The 24,101-nt window shown below is 37.1% G+C and overlaps 1 protein-coding gene across 2 annotated transcripts; it reads left to right on the plus strand.

Annotated features, from left to right (window-relative positions):
- Positions 1 to 1,471: 1,471 nt before the first annotated feature.
- On the plus strand, positions 1,472 to 23,856 carry LOC105045252 (cysteine-tryptophan domain-containing zinc finger protein 7). 2 transcript variants are annotated; one of them, XR_012141479.1, is made up of 14 exons: positions 1,544 to 1,785; positions 2,504 to 2,576; positions 2,672 to 2,805; positions 2,930 to 3,289; positions 3,392 to 4,818; positions 5,075 to 5,532; positions 5,688 to 7,831; positions 7,926 to 8,086; positions 18,334 to 18,494; positions 19,676 to 19,836; positions 20,749 to 21,451; positions 21,615 to 21,766; positions 21,875 to 21,970; positions 23,641 to 23,856. XR_012141479.1 is itself a non-coding variant. In XM_073257812.1 (11 exons), exons 1-11 carry the CDS (start codon positions 1,630 to 1,632, stop codon positions 20,938 to 20,940), a joined length of 5,427 nt encoding a protein of 1,808 aa, XP_073113913.1. In that variant the 5' UTR covers positions 1,472 to 1,629; the 3' UTR covers positions 20,941 to 21,127. The 2 variants fall into 2 exon arrangements, 1 of the variants encoding a protein (XP_073113913.1); XM_073257812.1 differs by lacking the exons at positions 21,615 to 21,766; positions 21,875 to 21,970; positions 23,641 to 23,856 and having other exon boundaries at positions 1,472 to 1,785; positions 20,749 to 21,127.
- The last annotated feature ends 245 nt before the right edge of the window (positions 23,857 to 24,101 follow it).

The following is a 24,101-nucleotide window of genomic DNA, read 5'->3' on the forward strand; positions in this document are numbered from 1 at the left end:
ATTCATATCCATATTTATTTTATCTGATGAATATAAATATAGATATGGATATTATTCGGATGTAAAAATTTATATCCATATTTATTTTAAATAGATACGGATATAATTTGGATATTAAAAGTATGGATATAACTTAGATAATTAAATTTCATGATTACAGAATCAAAAATATTAATAAATAGATGATAAATCAAAATAATAAGATATTTTATGATTGTATATTTTTTAAAAAATTAATAAATACTATATAAAATTATATAAGGTTATATATAGATTTGGATATTCGGATACAGATAGATAGTTATATCTATCTATATCCATATTTATTTTTTTTTTTACAGATATAGATACGGATATTAGTCGGATTTTTAAATTTTTATCCATATCCCAATTGATTTTGATACAAAAATAGATTTAGATGAATAATAATCATATCATTTTTATCCCTACAATGAATAATGTTAAACATCCTAAAACTCAAAAATTTAGTTTTGACCTCAAAACTTCGTCATCTAATAAATTTGAGGTATAAAAATTATGAAAAAACTGCTGAATACAGACAATGCTTCACACACGAATGATGACATTTTCGCCCCTTCATGGAAATGCCCCCTATTTAACTGCCACCGGAAAATTTCACCGCCACTCGCCACTCGCCGCAGTCCCAAAAAAATATTTTTCTCTCTCATAATTTCTCTATCTATTTTCGAAGTCCCAAGCTAGGGTATCTTCTCTGGGTGTGTCTAGGCTCCCCAGGATCGAAGTCTCCCACGACGAAACAGAACCTCTGGAACCCTTCTCTACCCAACAGTAGTTGCTACGCAGCCAAATGTTGCTACTAGATATCTTTCATACACATGGAAAGGGATTATTGGATAAGAAAGGTGGGGTCACGGAGTCCACCAATTAAATAATGCCACGAGTTGCACCAGTTCGGCGAACGTTTGATATCGGCTGCAAACAGTGTTCTATGACGCCACCACCTCCTCCCGACGAGTTGCTGACGTGTCAGTCGTCCCCCAGCTTTTTGGCTGGGTCCCACCTTGGGGAAAGCCTTCGCTGCCAAAAAAAACACCAGAGCTGGTCTCCGGCGGCGTCCGAACTCATCAACCGGTTGCGAAACATAAAATAGAAAATAGAATAAACGGTGAGAAAAATTAATTAAAATAAGAAACCCCTTTCGGCCCTGTTTGGCTGCGTATGCTCTGCCTCCCCGCTGCCTTAATATAAAAGCAAGAAAGAAAACCTTTTGTTTCTTTCATTTTTTCTCTTCACCTCCTGTTTCTTGAGAAGAGAACACCCCTCTCTCTCTCCCTTGGCGGACAGCCAAGAAGAGAAAAACCCTCCGGCGATCGTCGCGATCTCGATCTCGCCGCCGTCTCTTCTTTCCATCGAATTCGATCTCGGAGATCTTGCGATCGCGGAATCTCCGCTTCTCCTGGCGTCGATCGCCGACGGATTTCGGGGGGCGGGGGTAGGGATCGATGCAGCCCGCCGGGTTTGCCCCTACCTTGGAGCGGTTCTAGGGTGGATTGTAGGGTTTCGGTTCTGGTTCGCTTGGAGGCGGTGAGTAGAGAAGGATTTGGCCGGGGTGTCTCGTGTTGGGCGGTGGGGCGGGTGGGTGATTGGATGCTGTCAGTAAGGAGGGGTCATGAGGGGAGAAAGCAGATAGAATTAGGGTTTAGGGGAATGGAGGAGAACGAGCTCGAAGAAGGAGAGGCGTGGTCCGGGCAGGAGGAGGATGACGACTCCTGCATCGACCCCGATATTGCCCTCTCCTACATCGTAAGGACTTTCATTGGTCTCTCGGTTGTAGTTTCTATCATTTTTAGGAGAAAGATTGAATCTTTCGTTTCATCTGAATTGATATATTCATGGCTTTGATGAGGGTTGGTGCTAGTAGTTTGCCTTTTACGGATTCTATTTTTCTTTCTTCTATGTTGGAATTTGAGTAGGCTGTATAGGTAGTTCGAATTTGTTGCTCATGTTGTCTTCTGAAGCATAATTTTGGGAACCCGCGGAATTAGACGCATTGTTTTATGATGGGACGCCTAGATGAAAAGATGCATGTTCTTTTCCAAATTCAATAGTGTCAATTTACCTATAATTTTTGTGGGTCAATATGCTTTTTCAGAAAGACTTTTCATCAAAGTTCTTTCTAGGAACCCCTTAAGTTTCGCTGCAAGCATTGTGGATGAGCCAGTACTGAATATTTTCCATGAAATATAGAAATGTGTGAGTTCTTCTAAAGTCTTATGGTGGCAACTGTAAAAATATTATATGATCTTGCACAGAGATTTAGAACTTTGGCTGAAAAAACCAGTTTTTTCATGGGGCTTTAAATTTATGATGTTTGATTGTTGAATTGAGAGTACATGAATTTAAGCAGGCAGAGTACTCATACAGTTTATGTTTATAGTTCTCGGTGAGAATGTGGTGGCACCCTTCTTTTCCATGTGCATCTATACTGTTTTTTACATTGCTGGCTTTCTTTTTCTTTCAGGGTGAAAGACTTCAAGATGTACTGGGTCACTTCCAAAAAGACTTTGAAGGTGGAGTGTCAGCAGAAAACTTGGGTAAGGCAGATTACATAGTCTTCAGTATGATATTAGTTTTCCAATTATAGTAATTTTAGCAGTAGATGATGGTTGGAAAATTGATTCGACAACAGGGTCAAAGTTTGGGGGATATGGTTCATTTTTGCCTACTTACCAGCGCTCTCCATTCATTCTTACTCAACCTAAAAGTCCACCAAAAGCACCAAACACCAATGCTGCAAGATCTCCCTATGCCCCTTTATTTGAGGTATTTTCTTGTAATTGAGCACGTATTAAATTATGTACCATTTTAGGTCTTTAGGTAGAAGGAAATGTACAGCAGGCCAGCATGCCTGCCTTTATTTTGGAATCATCATCATGTCTCTCTATAGGGTACACATCAGAATCCTTCAATCGGGATGTGGTCATCACTTTCCAAAGATAGCACTGCCTCGGCACCACTGTTAGATAACTCAAGCAAAAATAACATTGGGACAGTCAATAATGAGAAGCCTATTCCCCATCATGATTCATTGTGTAAACCAGTTAATAGCAGTGACCAGAAGACACTAAAGGTCCGCATAAAAGTTGGCCCTGATAATATCTTGGCAAGAAATAATGCTGCTATCTACAGTGGCCTGGGCCTCGACATGTCTCCATCTTCATCACTGGAGGACAGCCCTGACGGGAGTGGAGGGCTTACCCCTGAATTTCCAGACATGCCTGATGAGTCTCCCAGGACCATTCTCCAGGTAAATTTGCTACAACCATTGGCTTGTCTTCAATTAAAGAAGGCAGGATAATATAGTTTTCATTAGCTAACGATTCTTGTGTTCATAAATATGATGAAGCAGATAATGACATGCTTTCCGGTACCGGGGGGATTTTTGCTTTCACCTCTTCGAGAAAGTCTTTTCCAGTTGAGTAAAAAAGATACTTCTTTCATTAAAAACTGTAAAACAGGCATGCTTTACAAGGACAGTCCTGAAAAGTATGCAGTCTTGGGTGATTTGACACTGCCTATTAGAGATGTTGAAGGTTGCAGTGAGAACAAAATGAAATCTGATGATAAGAAAGGGAGGTCCATGGAAGTAAAGAATTTAAAATACAAAGATGAGATAGACACTGCTATGAACCGGGAAACTAACATTGAAACCCCAGCTGGACACGAGCTTGTTTCTAATTCAATGAATATGCCATTGTTGTCTGGTTCAAGGAATGCTGATAGAAAGGCAGAAAGGCAGATAGTTGGGGAGCCAGTGAAGGGTGTCAGTAGGATGTTGAATGGGCCGAAGGATTCAAAGAAGATACAAGTGAAGGAGAGAATACCCTCACCTGATTTAGTGAAGCATAAACAATTGGAGTCAATGGAAAACATGGAAAATAATGGGGCTGGCAGTTTAGGAAATGATACAACATATTCAAAAGGGATGTTTAACTCAAAAACAATTATGGCAGAGAAGGCCTTGGAAGAACGAAATACATGTAATCCTAAGGGTCCTTCATTTGATTTGCAACAAGAAGTCAAAGGCAAAATTAAGGAAAAATATGATCTAGGTAATGCCGATTCTGACAGGCTTAAGGGGAGGAAGGAGCAAGTTTCTGGACCTGCAGATCACATTAAACATGTTTCATTGCAGAAAGGTACTCCATTTGAACAAGATGGAGAGAAGATATTCCAAGGAAAGGACCAGTTGTCTGAAGGCAAAAGACAACTGGGAAAACAAACTGATGCTGCATCACTCATGGAGTTATCTAAGGATAACCTGAGTGGTCACTCTTCTGCATTATTAAAAGAAAAAAGGAAAAAGTCTCATGCAAAAGCCAACTATTCTGAAAAAAAGTCCAAAGTTTCAAAATCCCGTAAAGAACTGAATGGTGGCTCCTTTAAAGAGTTGCGTGGGGATGTTTTGGGTGATATAAATGCCAAACAGCGAGAAAATGGAACTGATCTGCCGGATTTACATTCAAAAGATAAGATGAAAGTTCTGAAGCCTGAGCATGAGGAGCTGTTTCAATCTATTAAAACATCAAAGGAGAGGTCTGGTGGTAAAAAGATCGATAAGCCTCCAATCACTGATGTGCCTGTTAGTGAGTCTACAGTTATGCCTTTGATGGGAACTGCAGCAACTTCAGGTGCAGCTGCTGCCCCTCATGCTCCTGTTGTTATAGAGGAACATTGGGTATGTTGCGATGCATGCCAGAAGTGGCGTCTCTTACCCTATTGGACAAATCCTGATCACCTACCCAAGAGTTGGAAATGTAACATGCTTAATTGGCTGTAAGTTCTTCTTTCAATGCACTGTCGACCATCAAAACTTAATTTGGTTTGGTCATCAGTGTATTATATCTTTTTTCTTGTCTTTGTTTTTTTGATGCAGAAATTCTTATGAGTATTTATTAGTATAGCAATACCTGGTTAAATTTTCATTATTTTTCTAGTTTAAGTAGGTCACGGAACAACTTGCATTTTTATCATTAATGCCTATAGATTAATATTGTGCTCTAGCTGATTACTATTTGAAACTCTTATCTAGGCCTGGAATGAATAGTTGTGAAATCAGTGAGGAGGAAACAACAAGAGCTCTCAATGCACTCTACCTGGTTCCTGTTGCCCCAGAGAGTGGTGCTAGTTTGGAAGGTCATCATAATGTTTCTGCATCAGGCATTACAACAACCAATGCTCAGTATCTCAATCAAAAATTTGAACAAAATTCTCAGAGTGTGCCTGCTATTCGGAAGAGGAAGAATGGACCCAAGGATGCATCAAATGTGTCTAATCATTCAATTCAGTTTTCAAATCCTGTGAAAATGAACCAGCAGGCCTCTATCAAAAATAGAAGTTTAAATAATGCAAGCCAGTATCCTTTTGAAACAAACTCATCAGACAAAGTTGGCATGGGACATGCAAGAAAATTAACTGACTTCTCTTCAGAGAAGCAAAAACACAAACAAAAGGAGAAGCACAAAAATCTGGGCTGCTATTCGAATGGAGGTACTGTCCGGTACCATTTAAGCACTTCTTTACATCTTTCTGGAGGCACTTGACCTACCAGGCAACCATTAATTGTGCCAATACTCATTTTTTTTGCAACATATGAACTTGGTTCTGTGATGGTAATAGGTTGTTTCTCTTGTACTCTGCTACAGGTGATTTTATTGAAAAGAGAGAGAAACAATCAAAGCCAAAGAGCAAGAGAGAGGTTGATCAAGATGACTCTAGAGCATTTAAAAAAATCAAGAATGAAGGCTCACATTATCATATCAAAGATTGTTATCCTGACCATGATGTAGCTGGAAAAGCTGGTCCTGACATGGTTAATGGTCTTTCAACTTTGAAAATTGCAAAAAATCGTCAGAAGCACAATGATATTTCTTTGTCCAAGGACTTGAAGTGCGAGATGAAAGGCAGTTTATCTGTGTCATCTAAGAGGTTAAAAAATGAAGTTCAGGATATTTCAACTGGGGAGATTAAAGAAATAGTCAGTGCGTCAGATCTTGAAAAACCTCAGAGACTGACATTTGCTGCTAAGAAGAGAAAACCAAAGGAGTGGCAGGACAGTCAGGAGGCTCAGGCCTGCCTTAATGAAGTATTAAGTGAAAATGAGATGTTAAAGTCAAAGAAGGCTAGGGTTTCGAAGTCCAGAATGGTTTCTAGTACAAGTAAGATTGATGGTGGGATGGACAAAGGAGGTTCCTCAATGAGGGTTATCTTGCCTTCCAGTGGAGAACATCCACCTGATGGAATGGATGATGAAGGCAGATATGCTGTTGGAAAGGAGCATCAGTTGGGGCAGTGCCAGGGGATTGCAACATTTCCACAGGCATTGGACTGTGTTGATACCTTGAAGAGCGATATGGCTTATGCACAGGCTTGTATGGCAGCTACTTCAAGTTCTTCAAAGGTTTCAAGCTCCCGCAGAAGTAAAGCCAACTTTCAGGAACTCAAGGGCTCTCCAGTAGAGTCAGTTTCTTCGTCTCCATTAAGGATTTCAAATACTGAGAAGCTTTTTACCAAAAGAAAGTCAGTGGTAAAGGAAGATGCAATAAATATGGGTTCCTCTGTCCTGAGGAGTCCAAAAAGATGTTCAGATAGTGAAGTTGATGGTGGAAGTGATCGTTCGAGAAAAATAAGTAAGGAAACATCTTATTTGGTCCAACAACATATGGAAAATTATAAAGCACTAGAATCTGGAGTTTTAGATTCTGTGAGAAGGCCATTGTATTGCCAGAGCAGAGAAACAAATCAATTATCTGGTGGCAAAGTTGAAGATGAGATGCATTTGAAAAGGGGTGCATGTGATGGTGTCTCAACCTCTGAGTTTGAAGAGATTAATGTGGTGAGTGGTATTAGAAATCTTATGGATCATGATAACAAATATCTTCATGAATCTCTATGTAAAGACCATGCTCAAGATCTTGATAAGCTGAATAAACACCACCAGCTAGACGGTTCTAGTCATCAGAACTCTGGTAAGAACTCTTCTTCAAAGTTCCAAGGGAGACATAGGAGTTCTAAATCAGACATGGACAATGGTAAACTAAGGGTTCCTGGTTCCTCTTGCGAAAACAAGGATTCATATTCTACCAAGAATGGCAGCAGCTGCCGACAGAAGGTTGACCCTGATTCTTATCAGCGTTCTACTTATCTTGAAGATGCGAGGGATGAAAATTACAATTTTGAGGGGAAGGATGAGAAAGATTGCTCAGGGAAGAAAGACTGTACTGCAAGATATTCTACAGGTAGAAGAGTTAATAACTCAAGTTTTGGAATGCAAGAAAGTTTGGACGAGCATGGTCCTTCCATTCTTCCTAATCAGCTCAAAGATCTTGACTCAAGGGTTTCAGTTGTAGGAGCTAGATGTGGCAAGTCCAATGTACGGGATGACCGTCAATTGGGATTTTCTTACAATGAGGAAAAATCACCAAATCACTTAATTTCTGATCGGATTGATCTACCGGAACTGCCATCTGTTACGGGGAAAGCACATTCAATTTTTCTTCCTAGGGATAAACAAGGAACTCACTGTCGGGGCCCTCAGAAGCTCTCCTCACCTGTCAAAGAAAGCAGGTCAGAAGTACCGTCCAGTGATGCAGTAAATGCTGATATATCCAGGGCAGGGAAACAATCTAGACAGCCCAATATCCAGAATGGAGTGCACCATATGGGTTTGAGGCAGCCCCCCCCAAACGATCCTGACACATCAAGTCCAATTCGAAAGGATGGCCATTCTGCTGCGCACATTGCCATGAAAGAAGCAAGAGATTTAAAGCATAAAGCTAATCGTTTAAAGGTCGCCATACTTGTTTCATATAATTTGCTCATTTTGAGGTGCACTAGTGTTACTATTCACTTACAAACATTTTAATAAATGCTTTATTTTACAGAGTGAGGGACTAGAACTTGAAAGCACATGCCTATACTTTCAGGCAGCATTGAAGTTTCTGCATTGTGCCTTTCTTATGGAGCCTATCAGTTTTGATGGTACAAAACAAGGAGATGCTTCCCGTTCAATGCAGATATATTTTGAAACAGCAAAGCTCTCTGAGTAAGCCAAAAATACCATGATAAATTATTTTTTAAGCTAAAAATACCATGATAAATTACTTTTGTTTAATGTTGTATTATTTTATTAACTGGCAATTGACAAAGCAACTTCATTATGATAACAACCATATCAGATAATTTGTCCTTGAGGTACAAAAATGGGTGCCAGCCTCTTTCTTCTTGATCTAGCTGGAAACCTAGAGTACTTCGTGATTTTGCTAGATGCACCCCCTGAGCTGTTATAAGTTGTAACCTTATGCTGATCAAATAGTTGATCATAAAATAATCATGCGCTTTTCTAATTGTGCTAGTTCTTCGAGCCTCCTCTCCTTTACCAGGAAATCCTTTGGATTGCTGGGAGATCAACATATTTGAGTGGCATTACATTAGTTAGGCTACCTCTTTGGTTCACTGGCAACTTCCATGGTTGGGTCTGTTTTTCCTCCTTAGAAAACATCTACAAGCCTCATAAACAAGGTGTTGATGTCCTTGATTTGTAACTTTTGAATCTTTAAAAATAAATACAAATATTTTCTCACAACCATTTCATAGCTAGTACTGAACCCAAAATGATGTTTGAACATCCCAAATGCTTTTAATAATCAAAGTGATTGCAAATTCAGCAAGGACTTATGGGATACCTAACTATGTTATACCAATGCTTAAGGGTAACCATAGGAACACCACTTCATGATGCATTGAATATGAAGAAGCTCCTGATTCTGAATCATGCCATTTTCACGACTTAATCATGGAGGCATTATTCACCTCTAAAGAAAACCCTGGATCAGTTAGACAAGAAGGAATTTCTAATGTCTAAAATGCATTCTTCTATCCTTTCCATTAAAAATTCAAATTAGATCTTATTAAGAAAGATAATTCTTTACATGGTTTGCCTCAAATTTAGGAGTTCATGCATGAATTGGAAATCTAAATTCGAGGTGCTATTAGACCTTTATGAACATGAAATGAAGAAAGCTAGCACCATTAGATCGCACTAATGACTATTCATTAGTCCTATGTGATCAATACCCATGTGTGCTAGAAGGTGCTTCTTGATCCTGATCCTTCAATACACAGCTGTTTCTCTTGCACTTCAATATCCCTTGTAGCTAGTGTTTTAGAAAATGGTGGCCGGAGAGAGGGCAGTGAAGGGACCATATAGTGCATATATAGCATGTGGCTGCATACATTTCAACGATATGAAAATAAATTAAATGCTATCATATAATAAAGATGCAAATTAGTTGAACACAAGTGAGCTAGAGATTTTTCAAGCTTTACTTGAAATTAAATCTCAGCATTTCAAGCTTGGCTTGAGCTCAAGTTGAATTGGGAGAAGACTTAGCTTAAGCTCGGCTCGTGAAAGCTTCAAGCTAGCTTCAGCTTGACATGAAAAACTCAATTTGACTTGTTAGAGCATCCATTTGTGGGTGAAAAGGAAACAGGGAGATGAGAGATCAAGAAATGGGAGATCTAAAGCAGATTGGAGGTCCATTGAGACATCTTCCAGAGCAACTTGAGTCTTCACATCAATGGCATTAAGTGGGTGAAGCAGCAAGGTGAAGTCATGGTGTGGTTAGGAAACAATAGAGGAGGACAAGGTCCAAAGGAGAACATTTTTTAAGGCAAACAAAGAGGCAATGGGGGGTGGTTGCGTGGGCAGTGGGAATGTTTGGTGGTAGAAGTGGGTGGGAGAATACTGTATAGCTTATTATGTCGAGAATAAAAGGGGGGCTAGGGCATGAAGCATACAAGGTGAGTTTTGCTCACATGAACATTGTTGAGGTAATATTGTCAGTCAAGAAACATTAGGGGGTGGATTAAGTATTGAGGAGGAAAGGAGTTGGTATTATTGTGGGCTAAATGATGGAGATGGAAAAGGAAGTAAGGAATTACCATTGGAGGTCCAGGGAGCCTTCATTAGAAAAATATTTGATTCACATTGAACAATTTGGATAGGGGAGAAACTGGAGATAGCATGGATAAATGTTTTTGGAAGATTTAAAAAAGCTTTCAGTCTTGGGGATTTTCCCTTAATAAAAATTACCTGGTAATTGAGGATGCTTGCAATATATATAGTCAAGAAGTGGTTGATGGTTATGGTTTGATAGAGTCAAGGTGGACATATAGAAATCTCAATATAGGTATGCACATTTCAGTTTTTGTGTTGAAAAGAATGTGAACTCGTGCAGCAAGATATAATCTGGACCCTTTTTTTTGTCTTGTTACACAGGAACCATCATTACTTGCCTAGTCATTACAAATATGTTCTGGATAAAAGAGATCAAAGATGATGTTAGCAACCACCATCACTGAAAATAGGTTAATATGCTTGCTTTTGAGTTTTGACATCATCATGCACCATACTAAGGCTTATCCCTTGGTCTCTTGCTTTGAAAAAAGCCAAAAGCTTTCTAATGGGAATCTGAGCCTGAGCCATAAGAGTTTATATTTTAGAATGAGTCTTCTGACGCCTAACATCATAATCTTCTTGCTTGTACAAAAGAGAAGTTAGTCATTTTGTGATTGAAGCCATAACATGACCAGTTGTAGTTGATGAAGATAAAAGACTGTGATATCCCACTCTAAACAAAAAAAAAAAAAAAAAAAAAAAAGAGACAAAAAAAAAGAGAAGGAAAACGTTGAAGACTCCCAGTGGGAGTCTTCTTTCGCGCGACCTCATCGGAGAGAAAGTCGAATTTGAGAAGGATTCGGCCTCCCTTTGACTCTATAAAACCTCCCCTCCCTCCTCCAAAGCTACCTACGGTGAACACCGGTCCCCTTCCTCTTCCTTTTTCTAGGATTTTTCTATTGAAGCTGCGGACACACTCACTGTGTTCCCCTTGAATCGATATCGGAGACATTGTCGGAGCTCGAGGTATGCCCCTCTCCTTCCTCTCCCTCTTCCCTTTCTCCCCTTGACCCAGGGCTCATCATTGGCCACTGGTTTGGCCGGAAAACACCATAAAGAATAATCCCCTATTTTTGGATATTTTTTTTTCATGATTTTCTGCTAATTGGTCCTTGCTGCCGGCCACTCGTGCATCATCGTCTTGCCCTGTGACCATCGGTCATTGTTGCCGGACCTCTGGCCATGCCGCCGCACCTCGCCGGAGCATGAGCCACGAAGCCCCCCTCGTGTCCCTCCTCTGTTCGGCTAGGAAACGAAAGAAGAAAAGAAAAGAAAGAAGAAGAAAAGAAAAGGAAAAGAAAAAAAGAAAAAAAGAGAGAGAAGGATTTTTTCTTTCTCGTCTCTCTCTTCTTCTCTTTTTAGGATCTTTCTACTCTCGTTCTCTCTCCAACTGCATCACGGACCCTAGGACAAACTTGAGATGAAAATAAGATGAACTAGAATCACTTCGAAATTCATGCAGTATGTTGATTCCCAGTCCGGTTCTTATTCGAAATTTATAGCATCTGATCATAATTAATCCATATTGAGTCATCTTGATACGACCTCTGATGATCTCAATCATGATTGCCTCTTTTGAAGGATATGAAGATTCTCTCTCCATTTTCTCTCTCTACTTTCTATCTCATGATCGATTTTCTCTCTTTAAGAAGATCTATGAATCTTGTACTAAGTCATGCCTTCATCTTCTAGGGACTCATGTTGACTCCAATAAGATGATCCGAAGTCGCTTTGGTATCCGTGTTGTATGTCAACCTTATTTGGCCATATCAAGTATCTTTCAAATTCATTATTAATGAACCCTATTGATTGATCTTGACCTTAATCCGATTTGTACTTCACGATTTCTTGATCAAGTCACTTAAATTTGACCCTTAGCTCGAAAATCCTGAATTGCTCTGGTGTCTGGATGGTCCGACACGTCCGATCAATAGTCCTCTTTCCTTATGATTTAATCTTATTATATTCATCGAATAGAAATTGATGATGATTTGATATTTTAAATAGGATTAACTGATTCTTCTAATGAAGTCTGAAGATCTAAGACGAACTAGGTAAGTAGATCTTACGCTCCTTATATATTTTTTAATAGCCATATTTTCTATGCAAAGAATTATTATTGATGAAATCATATTTTTCATGAAATAAGGATCAATATATGTGATATGAAAAAGTATGTTTTATTATGAGCATTGATTCCATGAATATATTTTATGAAAATAGCATGGTTATGAAGTATGAATTTTATGATTTTTTCATCTATGTATATGTATGTTTTAAGAAAAAGATGTAAAGATTTCAAAGGCTCTCAGATAGCTATAAACGAGTCTCTTCGGGAAGGTCGATATTCGGAAATAACATCCACACAAAACATGGCCCCGCCAATGGGTGTAAAGTTGGCATACAAAATAAGAACTCTATCGATTAAGAAACATGGCTTTGTCACGGATATAATAGTGATCTTAGCACGAATATTTGTGAGCAATATTTTGAAACATGATACGAATATCTGACAAGAATGATTTATGATTCATGTTTATAAAATAATTATGCTTTATGCAAGCATGATTGGGTTTATAACTTGTTTTATTATATGCTCTATGAAATATTTATTTTTGTAATATCTGTTACTTTCTAAATATTGCATTATCATGGAAAAACTTATGCTTAATCTGATAAGGAAGCATCGGTTCTACTTACTGGACTAGTATAGCTCATATATATATTTTTTTTTACAGAGAAAAAAGATTAAGATCGATGAAGGATTTAAACTTGAGGATCTGTGTAGCAAGCTTGAAAATTTGGTAGCGGAAGTTTAGTTTATTTTATGATCATGGATTTGTAGTTATTTATTTACGAATGTTGAGATTTGGATTGGTACTTGCTTTTGGATTTAGATGCTCCAAACGAATATTGGTTTAATTATTTGATGAATAATGGAATTGAATCTTTTATTATGTTTTATTTATGAAGGATTTTAGTTATTATGATTGATTGGCTTCGTGTTATCGTGGGCTGTACCTCTCGATAACATGGCTGTGTTATGTTCCGAATTTGGAACGTGATATTTTATGGTATCGGAGCCTAGGTTATGATTACTTGAGACTGTGGATTAAGTGACTAGGACATGATATAAATAATATCAGAGTTTAGGTTATGATCAATAGGGACCATGACTTAAGTGGGATTTAAATATGAAGGTTATGATCACAAGAAACATGATAGAAGTAACAGCAAGAATTCAAAGTCTAGATTTTGGATCAATAGGCATTATAATAATTTTTTTTGCAAAAAGTGGTATACGATGTATATTAAAGAATTGGATGAATTATATCTTGGATTTCTATAAATAAGACTTAAGTATGAGAGATGTTGACTCTGGAATAAAATATGATATATTGATATATTGTATCGAGTATATTTGTTCTATTGTTATTTAGATGATTCTGGAGTTTTAAACTTGATATGGATAAAGATCATGATGGCTTTTCAAATTTTGATGTTAATTATTTGATCATTATAATTTTAGATTTATTAGAATAAATTTATTTAGGATTTGGCTTAAGAAAGAATTACATCATACAAAAAACAAATATTTTTCGAGCATTGAACCTATAAGAGGATCATGTATAAAATTGGTAGGTAAATGAAATATATATATATATTTAGTTTATTTGTGGATTGGATGACATGCACATATTGGTGGAATCTTTAATAATTTGTATTGTTATCTTTTATATTAGATTACTTGATCTTTCTTAAGTCTGTTGAAGATAATGGAGTATATTGATTATTTCAAGTCAAAGTTTAGGTTTTGAAGCTGATCTAAGGTATCTTGCTATTATCAAATTTTTGAAAGACTTATATGAGTTTTTAATAAATAAACGACAAGATTTCATGTCGATTTATTTATTGATGTAAGAGTCGTGATGAAAGAAGCTATCCATAAAAGATAACCAAATTGATTCTACTTACAATGGTATTGACTTGAGACCTTCTAATTTGTTGGAGATTTGGGTTAATCATTTTATAAAGAAAGGTTAGTTTGGAATTGTCCCAATTATCAGGAAATCTAGAGTTAACTTATTCCAAATTAATTTTAGATATATTGAATTCTAGATGAGTGGTGAAAGCTTATGCAATGATTTCAAATATAGAAAGTGGATCAAGATTTAATTTTAATGTGGCATGCTCGAGGAATAATTGGATCTTTTGTTAGGATTCATCCAATAGACTTGAAGAATTCGATGGGTTCATATCAAAGTGCATAATAGAAGTATGGTGGTTGAATTATATTAAAACTAGTTAAGAATACTAATGCAGTAAGTGATATGAACGGAGATTTGATTTTTGTAAAAGAGACCACCATTAATAAATGAAAGGACAAGATTATTGATTCTTGGGCTTGTTTAGATATTGCAATACTATCTTCGATAATTGGTTCTTTTGTTATAGCAATGGTTAGAAGAATTTTGAGCATCTAATGCTTTAAACCTTTCTATGTTTATGAAAAATAGATGGGGTCGATTATGATTCTCTTGTAAAATTAATCAAAAGCAAATAATTTCATAGATAAGGAATTATGAAATTTCAGTCTAAGATTAAGAGATCAAAGAAATTCATTATCTTGCAAATAAAAATAATCTTGTTTTGAAATACCGTATAATTATTTATATTGAAAACTCATGGAACAAGTACTTTAAGATGTAAATAATTTAGAAGCTTAAGGACAATACGAGGATTATGTATTTTAATATTCGAGACCTCAAGTATGCCAAATTTCGAGGACGAAATTTTTTTTGAGGGTAGAATGTGATATCCTGCTTTAAACAAAACAAAAATAAAAAAAAAAGAGAAGGAAAACGTTGAATTGTGCGACCTCATCGAAGAGGAAGTCGAATCTGAGAAGGATTTGGCCTCCCCTCCACTCTATAAAACCTCCCCTCCCTCCTCCAAAGCCACCTACGGTGAACACCAGTCTTCTCTCTCTTCCTTTTCTTAGGATTTTTTCATTGAAGCTACGGACATGCTCACCCTGTTCCCCTTGAATCGACGCCAGAGACATTGTTGGAGCTCGAGGTATGCTCCTCTCCTTCTTCCTCTCTCTCTTCCCTTTCTCCCTTTGACCCAGGGCTTACTGTCGGCCATCGATTTGGCCGGAAAACACCACAAAGAATAATCCCTTATTTTTGGATATTTTTTTTCTATGATTTTCTGTTGATCGGTCCTTGCCGTCGGCCACCTGTGCATCGTCGCCTTGCCCTATGACCGTTGGACACTGCTGTCGAACCTCCGATCGTGCCGCTGCACCTCGTCGGAGCATGACCCACCAAGCCCCCCTTGTGTCCCTCTGTTCGGCCAAGAAAAGAAAGAAGAAAAGAAAAGAAAGAAGAACAAGAAAAGAAAAGGAAAAAAAAAGAGAGAAAAAGATTCTCTCCTCCTTTTTTCTCTCTCTAAGGTCTTTCTCTTCTCTCTCTTTCTCTCTCTCACTGCATTACGGATCCTAGGACAAACTTGAGATGAAAATAAGATGATCTGAATCGCTTCGAAATTCGTGCAGTAGGTTGGATTCCAGTCCGGTCTTTATTCAAAATTTATAGCATCTGATCATAGTTAATCCATATTGAGTCATCTTGATATGATATCTGATGATCTCAATCATGATTGCCTCTTTTGAAGGATGCGAAGATTCTCTCTTCACTTTCTCTCTCTACTTTCTCTCTCATGACCGACTTTCTCTGTTTAAGAAGATCTATGAATCCTGTACTGAGTCATGCCTTCATCTTCTAGAGACTCATGTCGACTCCAACAAGATGATCTGAAGCCGCTTTGATATCCGTGTTGTATGTCAACCTCATTTGGCCATATCAAATATCTTTCAAATTTATTATTAATGAACCTTATTGATTGATCTTGAACTTGATCTGATTTGTACTTCACGATTCCTTGATCAAGTCGCTTAAATCTGACCCTCAGCTCGGAGATCCTGAATTGTCCTGATGTCTGGATGGTCCGATACGTCCGATCAATAGTACTCTTTTCTTATGATTTAATTTTATTATATTCATCGAATAGAAATTGATGATGATTTGATATTTTAAATAGGATTAGTTGATTCTTCTAATGAAGTCTGAAGATTTAAGAAGAACGAGGTAAGTGGATCTTACGCTCCTTATATATGTTTAAATAACCATATTTTCTATGCAAAGAATTGTTGTTGATGAAATCATGTTTTTCATAAAATAAGGATCCATATATGTGATATGAAAAAGCATGTTTTATTATGAGCATTGATTCCATGAATATGTTTTATAAAAATAGCATAGTTTGAAGTATGAATTTTATGATTTTTTCACCTATGTATATGTATGTTTTAAGAAAAAGATGTAAACATTTCAAAGGCTCTCAAATAGCTATGAACGAATCCCTTCGGGAAGATCGACATCCGGAGCTAGCATCCACACAAAACATGACCCTGTCAATGGGTATAAAGTTAGCATACGAAATAAAAACTTTGTCGATTAAGAAACATAGTCCTGTCACGGATATAATAGTGACCTTAGCACGAATATCTGTGAGCAATATTTTGAAACATGATACGAATATCTGACAAGAATGATTTATGATTCATGTTTATGAAATAATCATGATTTATGCAAGCATGATTTGGTTTATAACTTGTTTTATTATATACTCTATGAAATATTTATTTTTGTAACATCTGTTATTTTTTAAATATTTTATTATCATGAAAAACTTATGTTTGATCCGATAAGAAAGCGTCGGTTCTACTTAATAGGCTAGTGTAGCTCATATTCTTTTTATATTTCTTTTTCTTTTACAGAGAAAAAGGTTAAGACCGATAAAGGATTTAAACTTGGAGATTTGTGTAGTAAGCTTGAAAATTTGGTAGCGGAAGTTTAGTTTATTTTATGATAATGAATTTTTAGTTATTTATTTACGAATGTTGAGATTTTGGTTAGTATGTGCTTTTGGATTTAGATGCTTCAAACCAATATTGGTTTAATTATTTGATGAATAATGGAATTGAATCTTTTATTATGTTTTATTTATGAAGGATTTTAGTTGATTATGATTGATTGGATTCGTGTTATCGTGGGCTGCATCTTTCGGTAGCATAGCCGTGTTATGTCCTGGATTTGGGGCATGACAAAGACTGAGATAAATCATGATTTCGGAAGGAGGAGAAGAGTGGTTTGATAATATTCAACATTTCTATACCCGTTTTGACCTCAATATGTACTTTTAAGAAGTATGTCCTAGTGCATATCACTAGTGCTTTAAACTCACCAACCTGGAGGGAACCACTTCTGGTGGCCGGCTCATGGTTCGTTGTTCTAATTATGGGTCAATCAGAAATCTATATTTGGACAGCATGTATCCGTTTTTCATGTCTGGCCTCTACCATTTCTTCCTGTCTTAACTAGCGAGCCCTTTGTCTGCCTACTTGCCTCGACGTGCCTCGGTCCAGAAGAGAGCCAATGGCCAAGCCCTGTGTTCATCCGAGGAAGAAGATGAGGAGAGGAGCAATATTCCAGCCGGCTACAACCTGATCTTCACTAGTGAAAATTGAATTGAATGTGATCCTTTCCAGATCAGCTAATTGGAAGAGGAAGAACTGAGTCGGAACCAAGTGTTACCGCTAATTCCTAAAGATGTTTGAGATCTGGTGGAGAAAGCACAGATCAACTGTTCCTATCTAGGACTATGGCTTCTATTGTTGATTCCAGAAATGATTCTGGTTGTCTTCTCAATCTCATTGTCGGCATCAAGGGGAATTAAACTCCACCTGAAATCCTTAACTGGGGAAATAGAAACCTAGATGGGAAAAAAGGGGTATCAGAAAAATAAGCCATTTCCCTTTTTTTTTTTTTTTTAATTGCCTATCTCTAGGAATCTCTATCACTGGAACTGTGTGGGCATTAGTCATCCGATCGATGTGGGTCAGATGGTTAAACAGCTTGGGTTGGTGGTTAAAAAAGCTGCTCATACTTTTTTCTAGTTCAAATAACCTGACTTGCATTGGCTTGTGCATGATGGTTTGGGGTGATTGACCCAGTGGATCTGGACTGATTATGAAGCAGTCATGATTTTATTTTTTACTTAGCAACTTGAGTACCTATGCATATTGGTATCCAATTACATGTCTCTATGCAAGTTGAGGAATGGGAATATCCTATCTAAGTTGAGGAACTGGACCATGCTAATCTATATATTTTTTTGCTCAAATTAAAACCTCATGTTAGAATAAAGAAAATATTTTGGCTACATTAGGCCATTTTATTTGGCTGATGCTTAGTTATTTTCAACAGATTTTGTGCTCATGAATATGAAAGATGTAAAGAAATGGCAGCTGCTGCTTTAGCATACAAGTGCGTAGAAGTGGCCTATTTGAAGTCTGCATACTACAAATATCCCAATGCAATCAAAGACCAACATGAATTGCAAGCAGCTCTTCAGATTCTTCAACCAGGTTAGTGGAGATGTAGCAATTCTTGGCAATTTGGTTTAAAGGTTACCCTAAGTTTTGCTTCTTGAATACATAGAGTTAATAGTGGTTGTTGCCTGAGCTATAGATTTAAATATTGATAATTGTAGTTGATACTTCTAACAATCCAATTATCAGAGCTCAATAGGAGTTGTGTGAAAAACTAGCATGTGAATGAGCAGATTGTGCTATAAGGATCTCATCCGCTTGAAATGACAAAGTGGACAATACAGACTACTTCACATATGATCGACTGCGATATCTCATGAGCTCATTGTGAAGTTCCATAAGCATAAGCCTGTACTTCTATTTTTTGCCAACTCTGAGAAATGAACATTATGACCAGTATTATTTGTGAATATAATTCATCATTTTGTTTGGACAACGAGAATCTTGTTATGACCTCCAATAATGGGCTAGTTGGATTCTGTTTCCTATAAAATTTTTAAATAATTATTTGCTAATGATGATATCAGTGTCCAGTTGCCTGTGAATTTGGTCATGTTGAAAGTGCAAATGGTAGAGTCAAAGTTGCTGGCTGTTGTTACCAGCAGCCAAGGTTCAAGTCCCTCCTTCACAATAATAAAAGGAGGATGGGCTTTGCAGCTGCCTACCCTCAAGTTCAAAAAAAAAAAAAAAAAAAAAAGTAAGCTAGTTTCATTGGAATATAGGCAATATATGCTTTCACTGGAAACCGTTGCAGAAAGTTGCATAGAGAGGGGTTGTTGGTTCTTATTGATTTCATGGAATAGATAATGAATCTGCCAAGGGTTAGCCCTTACCAATGCTTAGTTCCTTTCAAGACAATGGATAACAAAATTCCATTGATTTCCCAAAGGTTAAGTTTTGAGGGGATATTCTTTGATGTGTCTATATGCACACACATATGTATATTATTTATCCTAAAGTAATCTATTCTTATTAAATGGGAATTTTTAATGATCAAAGATTGTCATGCATCATATGTTGTCGCTTAAGTTGATCTGCACTTCCTTTCCCTGATATAGTTTGGCATACTTTATGGTTGCTTTTCAATGTTTTCCTTCCTGTGCTATTCAATAATTACTTCACATTATTTCTGTTTATGCCTGCTATTTGAGTTACTATTCTCATTCTAATGAAGAGACGTGCTTGGATGTTGACAATTTTCCATTTTTTGATCATAGGGGAGTCTCCGTCTTCTTCTGCTTCAGATGTTGATAATTTAAATAATCAGGGTACATTTGGTAAAGCTATGTCAGTCAGAGGTGTTAGTTCTCCACAGGTTGCCGGCAACCATGTTATAGCTGCTTGCAATCATCCCCACATCATGCGGTTGCTCAGCTATGTAAGTCTTACTAATTTGGATTCTTCATGAAGCTTTGGTAGATGAGAAATAGGCATATCAAATTTGGTGTAAATAACTTTTATTTGATAAATTATATCTTATTAGCCCGATTCCCAAAAAAAAATGAGAATGACAACAACAAACACAGACAAATATACACTTGCCTGAAGCCACTGGAAACACTAACTTAAATATTTTCAAGAAATTGGCACCATTTTATCATTCACTGGCAGTACATGTGTTTCCATCCAATATGGGTTGGATACAATATTGTGATACTTTATAGATTCCTCCAGGGATGAGGGGCAGTGCTTTTTCTATTTCTTTCTTTTATGCCCTTCTTGGGTGAGTGTTGACTTCTTAGTGATGGGGATTAATTTTAGATTTTGTAATTTTGATGTTATTGTATGTGTTACATGTTGCAGTCTATGGATGATAACCAAACAATGAGATTTTGGATTTTGAAGTTATTGTGTCAAGCATGGAATATTGCTATCATGATAACTCATTATGCTTTATGAATGAATTTGTAGAAGTTGTGTATTTTTTACTACCAGGTCTCAGCTGCATCATATCGATTTCTTTTTCCCAGATTTGTATTTTTCCACAACCCTGTTTGTATCCATTTCCATGATTCATAGGATATATGTATGTATATGCATGGTGTCTTTTTATGTTCATGAAGAAAATTTTTGTTTGGGAATTTCATGCAATTTGCGGCAAGAATGTTGCCTAAAATTGGCTTTATCTAAAGGTGGATATAGAGATGTAGGGCTTTTTGTTAGTATTGGCACATATGGACAGGTGATCTGCTGTTTTCTCATATATAAGACAAATGCAATGTATACCTTTTTTGATTGTTAATGGCTTTATCATGGAATCTGAAAGTGTCCTAAACAAATTTGACTGCAGGCAAGTGATGTAAACTGTGCATTTGAAGCAACCAGGAAATCACAAATTGCAATTGCAGCTGCTACTGCCAGCCTGGAGAAGGACAGGCCTGATGGCATGTCTTCAGTGAGAAAGGTTCTGGAGTTCAGCTTTCACAACATGGAAGGACTATTGCCACTTGTACGACTGTCGATGGAGTCTATTAATTGTTGAGTGCTCAAAGATAGAGGAAGAATTGTCCCTGTGAATATAAACAATTTATCCTCTGCTGTGCTGGTTATAGTGGGGCGAAAATGCTTGATTAGTTTCCTTCTCACTGTTATGATAGCATATTCTTTCCTCCACAAGGGATTGGACTTTTAAGTCTTGCTTCCCGTAAATGTGTACAGAAAGATCACATTGCAGTCTTTGTATTCATTGCAGCCTTTGTTGTTTTTAGGCTCGTTTAAGGGCTTAATTCATTGGCCCTTGTGCTATCAACTGTAGAGAGGTGACAGATGATGTGCATTTCTTACTAGTCTTCCTCTGCAACATGATGGAGACCATCCATAGAGAAGGTTGTTCCCTTGCTTTGTTCATGGATTCAAAATCTGTGACAGTGGAAACATTGTGGAAGTGGGCAGACATGAGTTGTTTTCCATTATGCTCAGTTTGGTTTGAGGTGCCAAAGCTGACCTTGTTTAAAATGCGATGAAGCAGAATACAGCTGACATTGCTTGTCATTGTACGTATTTTATAATGTTTTCAGAATTATGTTTCTCATTCTTTTCTTGTTTTAAGCTATAATAATATGGGATAAACTGTTTTCTATTTGGAGGCCAACTGCTATAGGCGATGCTAAATTGTTTGCATTTTGTTTTATTTTATTTATTTTCTTATCTTTTCAGGTTGTCCTACCGGCTTTTGTTGATAACCAGGGTTGGAGCACGTGTGATCCTGGACAAGGCAGACTAGTACTGAGCATTTAGAGTGTATAAAGACATTCAGTTTTTAGGTTCTTTGACATTGAAGCATCTTGGTTCTAACCTTACCTGAAGAGGTCTGTTAAGTGGAGTTTTATGTTTTTTTTTTTTTCCTTTTTGCTTTTCCATCTTCTAAGGCTTATCTTAGACTCGATTAACTGATGCATGTCTATTGTATGTGGCAGGGGATTTGTTAAATCATAACACTGACATAGGGTGGGGAGCAAGGGTATAGTTGTTGGGTTCTTGTTGCTGTCAGTCTTTAGTCAAAATTCCAACAGGTAAAACTCCATGCTACCCAGTTACAACAATGTTTTAAAGATTTGATAAGCAGTAAGATACATTCACAGAGAGACAGAAGAGAGTATGATAAAATTTTGGTAAAGGCGATGTAGTGGATGGAAGAAACAGGGAGAAATGGACAAAGTACTTGAACAGAATCAAAGAAAACTAAGTCCCTGTCCAGGGTGTAGTTACGTACATTCTCAGACCAACATAACTTTCTATCAAATCTTCCTTGGATAAGATCAAAACTCTCTATTCTTCTTTGCAAATTTTGCTAGATGATCCATTTATATTTTAGAATCTGTTGGTTAAACTGGTTGAAATCTCCACCATTGTATGCAAGTGCTTGTACAATTTGCTGTTGGATGCCGGAATATTTTATGTCCAAGTGTTGGAGACATGAAAATGAGTTGCTGATATCATTACATGTACTTCTAAATTTAGCAGATTTGAGCACATGAATACAAGTAAATGATGAAAATTTGGTTGACATTAAAGCATAAATGTGAGCATCTGAAGTTGTTTGTACGCTTGTAGCACTTGAGCACAATGTTCATGCTAATGTTTCTGATTTTAGTTTTGGAAGGTCATCAGTGGAATACCAAATCTTCATGGTTTTGTCCATTGACGCACCTTGGTAGGTGCGAATATTCTATGTGCTTTATTTGCACTTCCAACAGATCTTTTGCTTTGTTTTCTCCTTCCAATGAGACCAGGATGTCATCCTCATGTTATTTATATAATGAACTACTTTAGTTTAGGACATTGTCATGATTTTTCCTTAATTAAAAGTTTTCATTTATGTTTTGGGCATTAAATATGGGGTTCAAACCTTCTAAATGAGTATTTTTGCTCTATTCAGAACTCCAAGTCCTGCTAACAATAGTGGGCCATATACAAAGATTTCATATTATTTACAAGATCTTCAATTTCCTGAAAGTGCCAAACGTCACGACTTAGATGATTTTGAAATTTCTTATTTTGGTATTGAGTAGTTATGCAGTGGACAATTTTTTCTGATCCAGCGAGTACTTTGTGTTAGATTTGCCTCAGATTTTACAAATAACCAGGGACCATCTAATTGAGAATTTGCACCATACATCATGATTTTGCAATCTAAGAACATATAAAGACCCACAAACAACCGCTTTCAAGGTTTCTTACCTTTGCATTTAGTGGACTTTTTTTGAGTTGAAAAAAGGACACCCTTGATGGTAAGATGAAACAGTTGATGTGGTTTATGATTATGTTTTTAAACATGTTAAACCTTGTTCCCAAGGCTTGTAATTGTGCTGATTCTGGGATCTTGGTAAGTTGGATGTTGGGTTGATCCAAATTAAAATACTTTCAAGTAATAATCAGCATTATATGAATTTATAAGTAACAACGAATCCAAATTTAAATTAATGTTTGTTTGTAAATATAAATAACAATTTAATGGAACTCTACCTGCCTTGGTTTAGATTAATGGCATGTTTTCCTGGGATATTCATGCAGCTGCAATGAGCTTAGCAAATATATGCTGCTGTTGGGTTGTAATTATGATGCAAATCCTGTTCTTTTATAGGAAACAGCGAACTGTGGTCATTTGAGCACTAGACAGCAACCTTAATGTGCGAGTGTTGTTTTAGATGAGTGCTGATTGTTCAAAATTTCTGTCTTCTAGGTTGGAAAAGATGACGAGATGACTGTGCAGCAACACGGGCGGCTATATGCTTTCAGTTGTTTTGATCGGTTTGTATCAAGAATTGTACAAAAGAGCACACACTCTGAGTTGGATCTGGTGACTCCCCATTTGTTTAAATAGAAGAAAAGTGCATTGATTTATTTGAAAATAAAAAAACTTAACATGGAAGCATGAATTTTTTTTTCCCCCTTCCAATTTTTTGGTGCTTACTCTGGTTGGGCCTATTTATTTTTTTGTGGCATGGTTGGTTGGGTATCGTGGATGTAAGGATTTCAGTGAAGTACAGCTCATGCATCTCTTCTGCTGCACTCCACCAGTGATCAAGCACCTAAAACATCACCATGAGGTCTTGTTCTTGGATTCCCATCATGTTTCTCTTCCTCTCTATCTAGGCTAGTTCACCAGGACACCCCTCTGCCATGTTCTCTCTAAGATAAAAC

Source organism: Elaeis guineensis, chromosome 5 (genome assembly GCF_000442705.2).
Source record: "Elaeis guineensis isolate ETL-2024a chromosome 5, EG11, whole genome shotgun sequence".
Classification (NCBI taxonomy): domain Eukaryota; kingdom Viridiplantae; phylum Streptophyta; class Magnoliopsida; order Arecales; family Arecaceae; genus Elaeis; species Elaeis guineensis.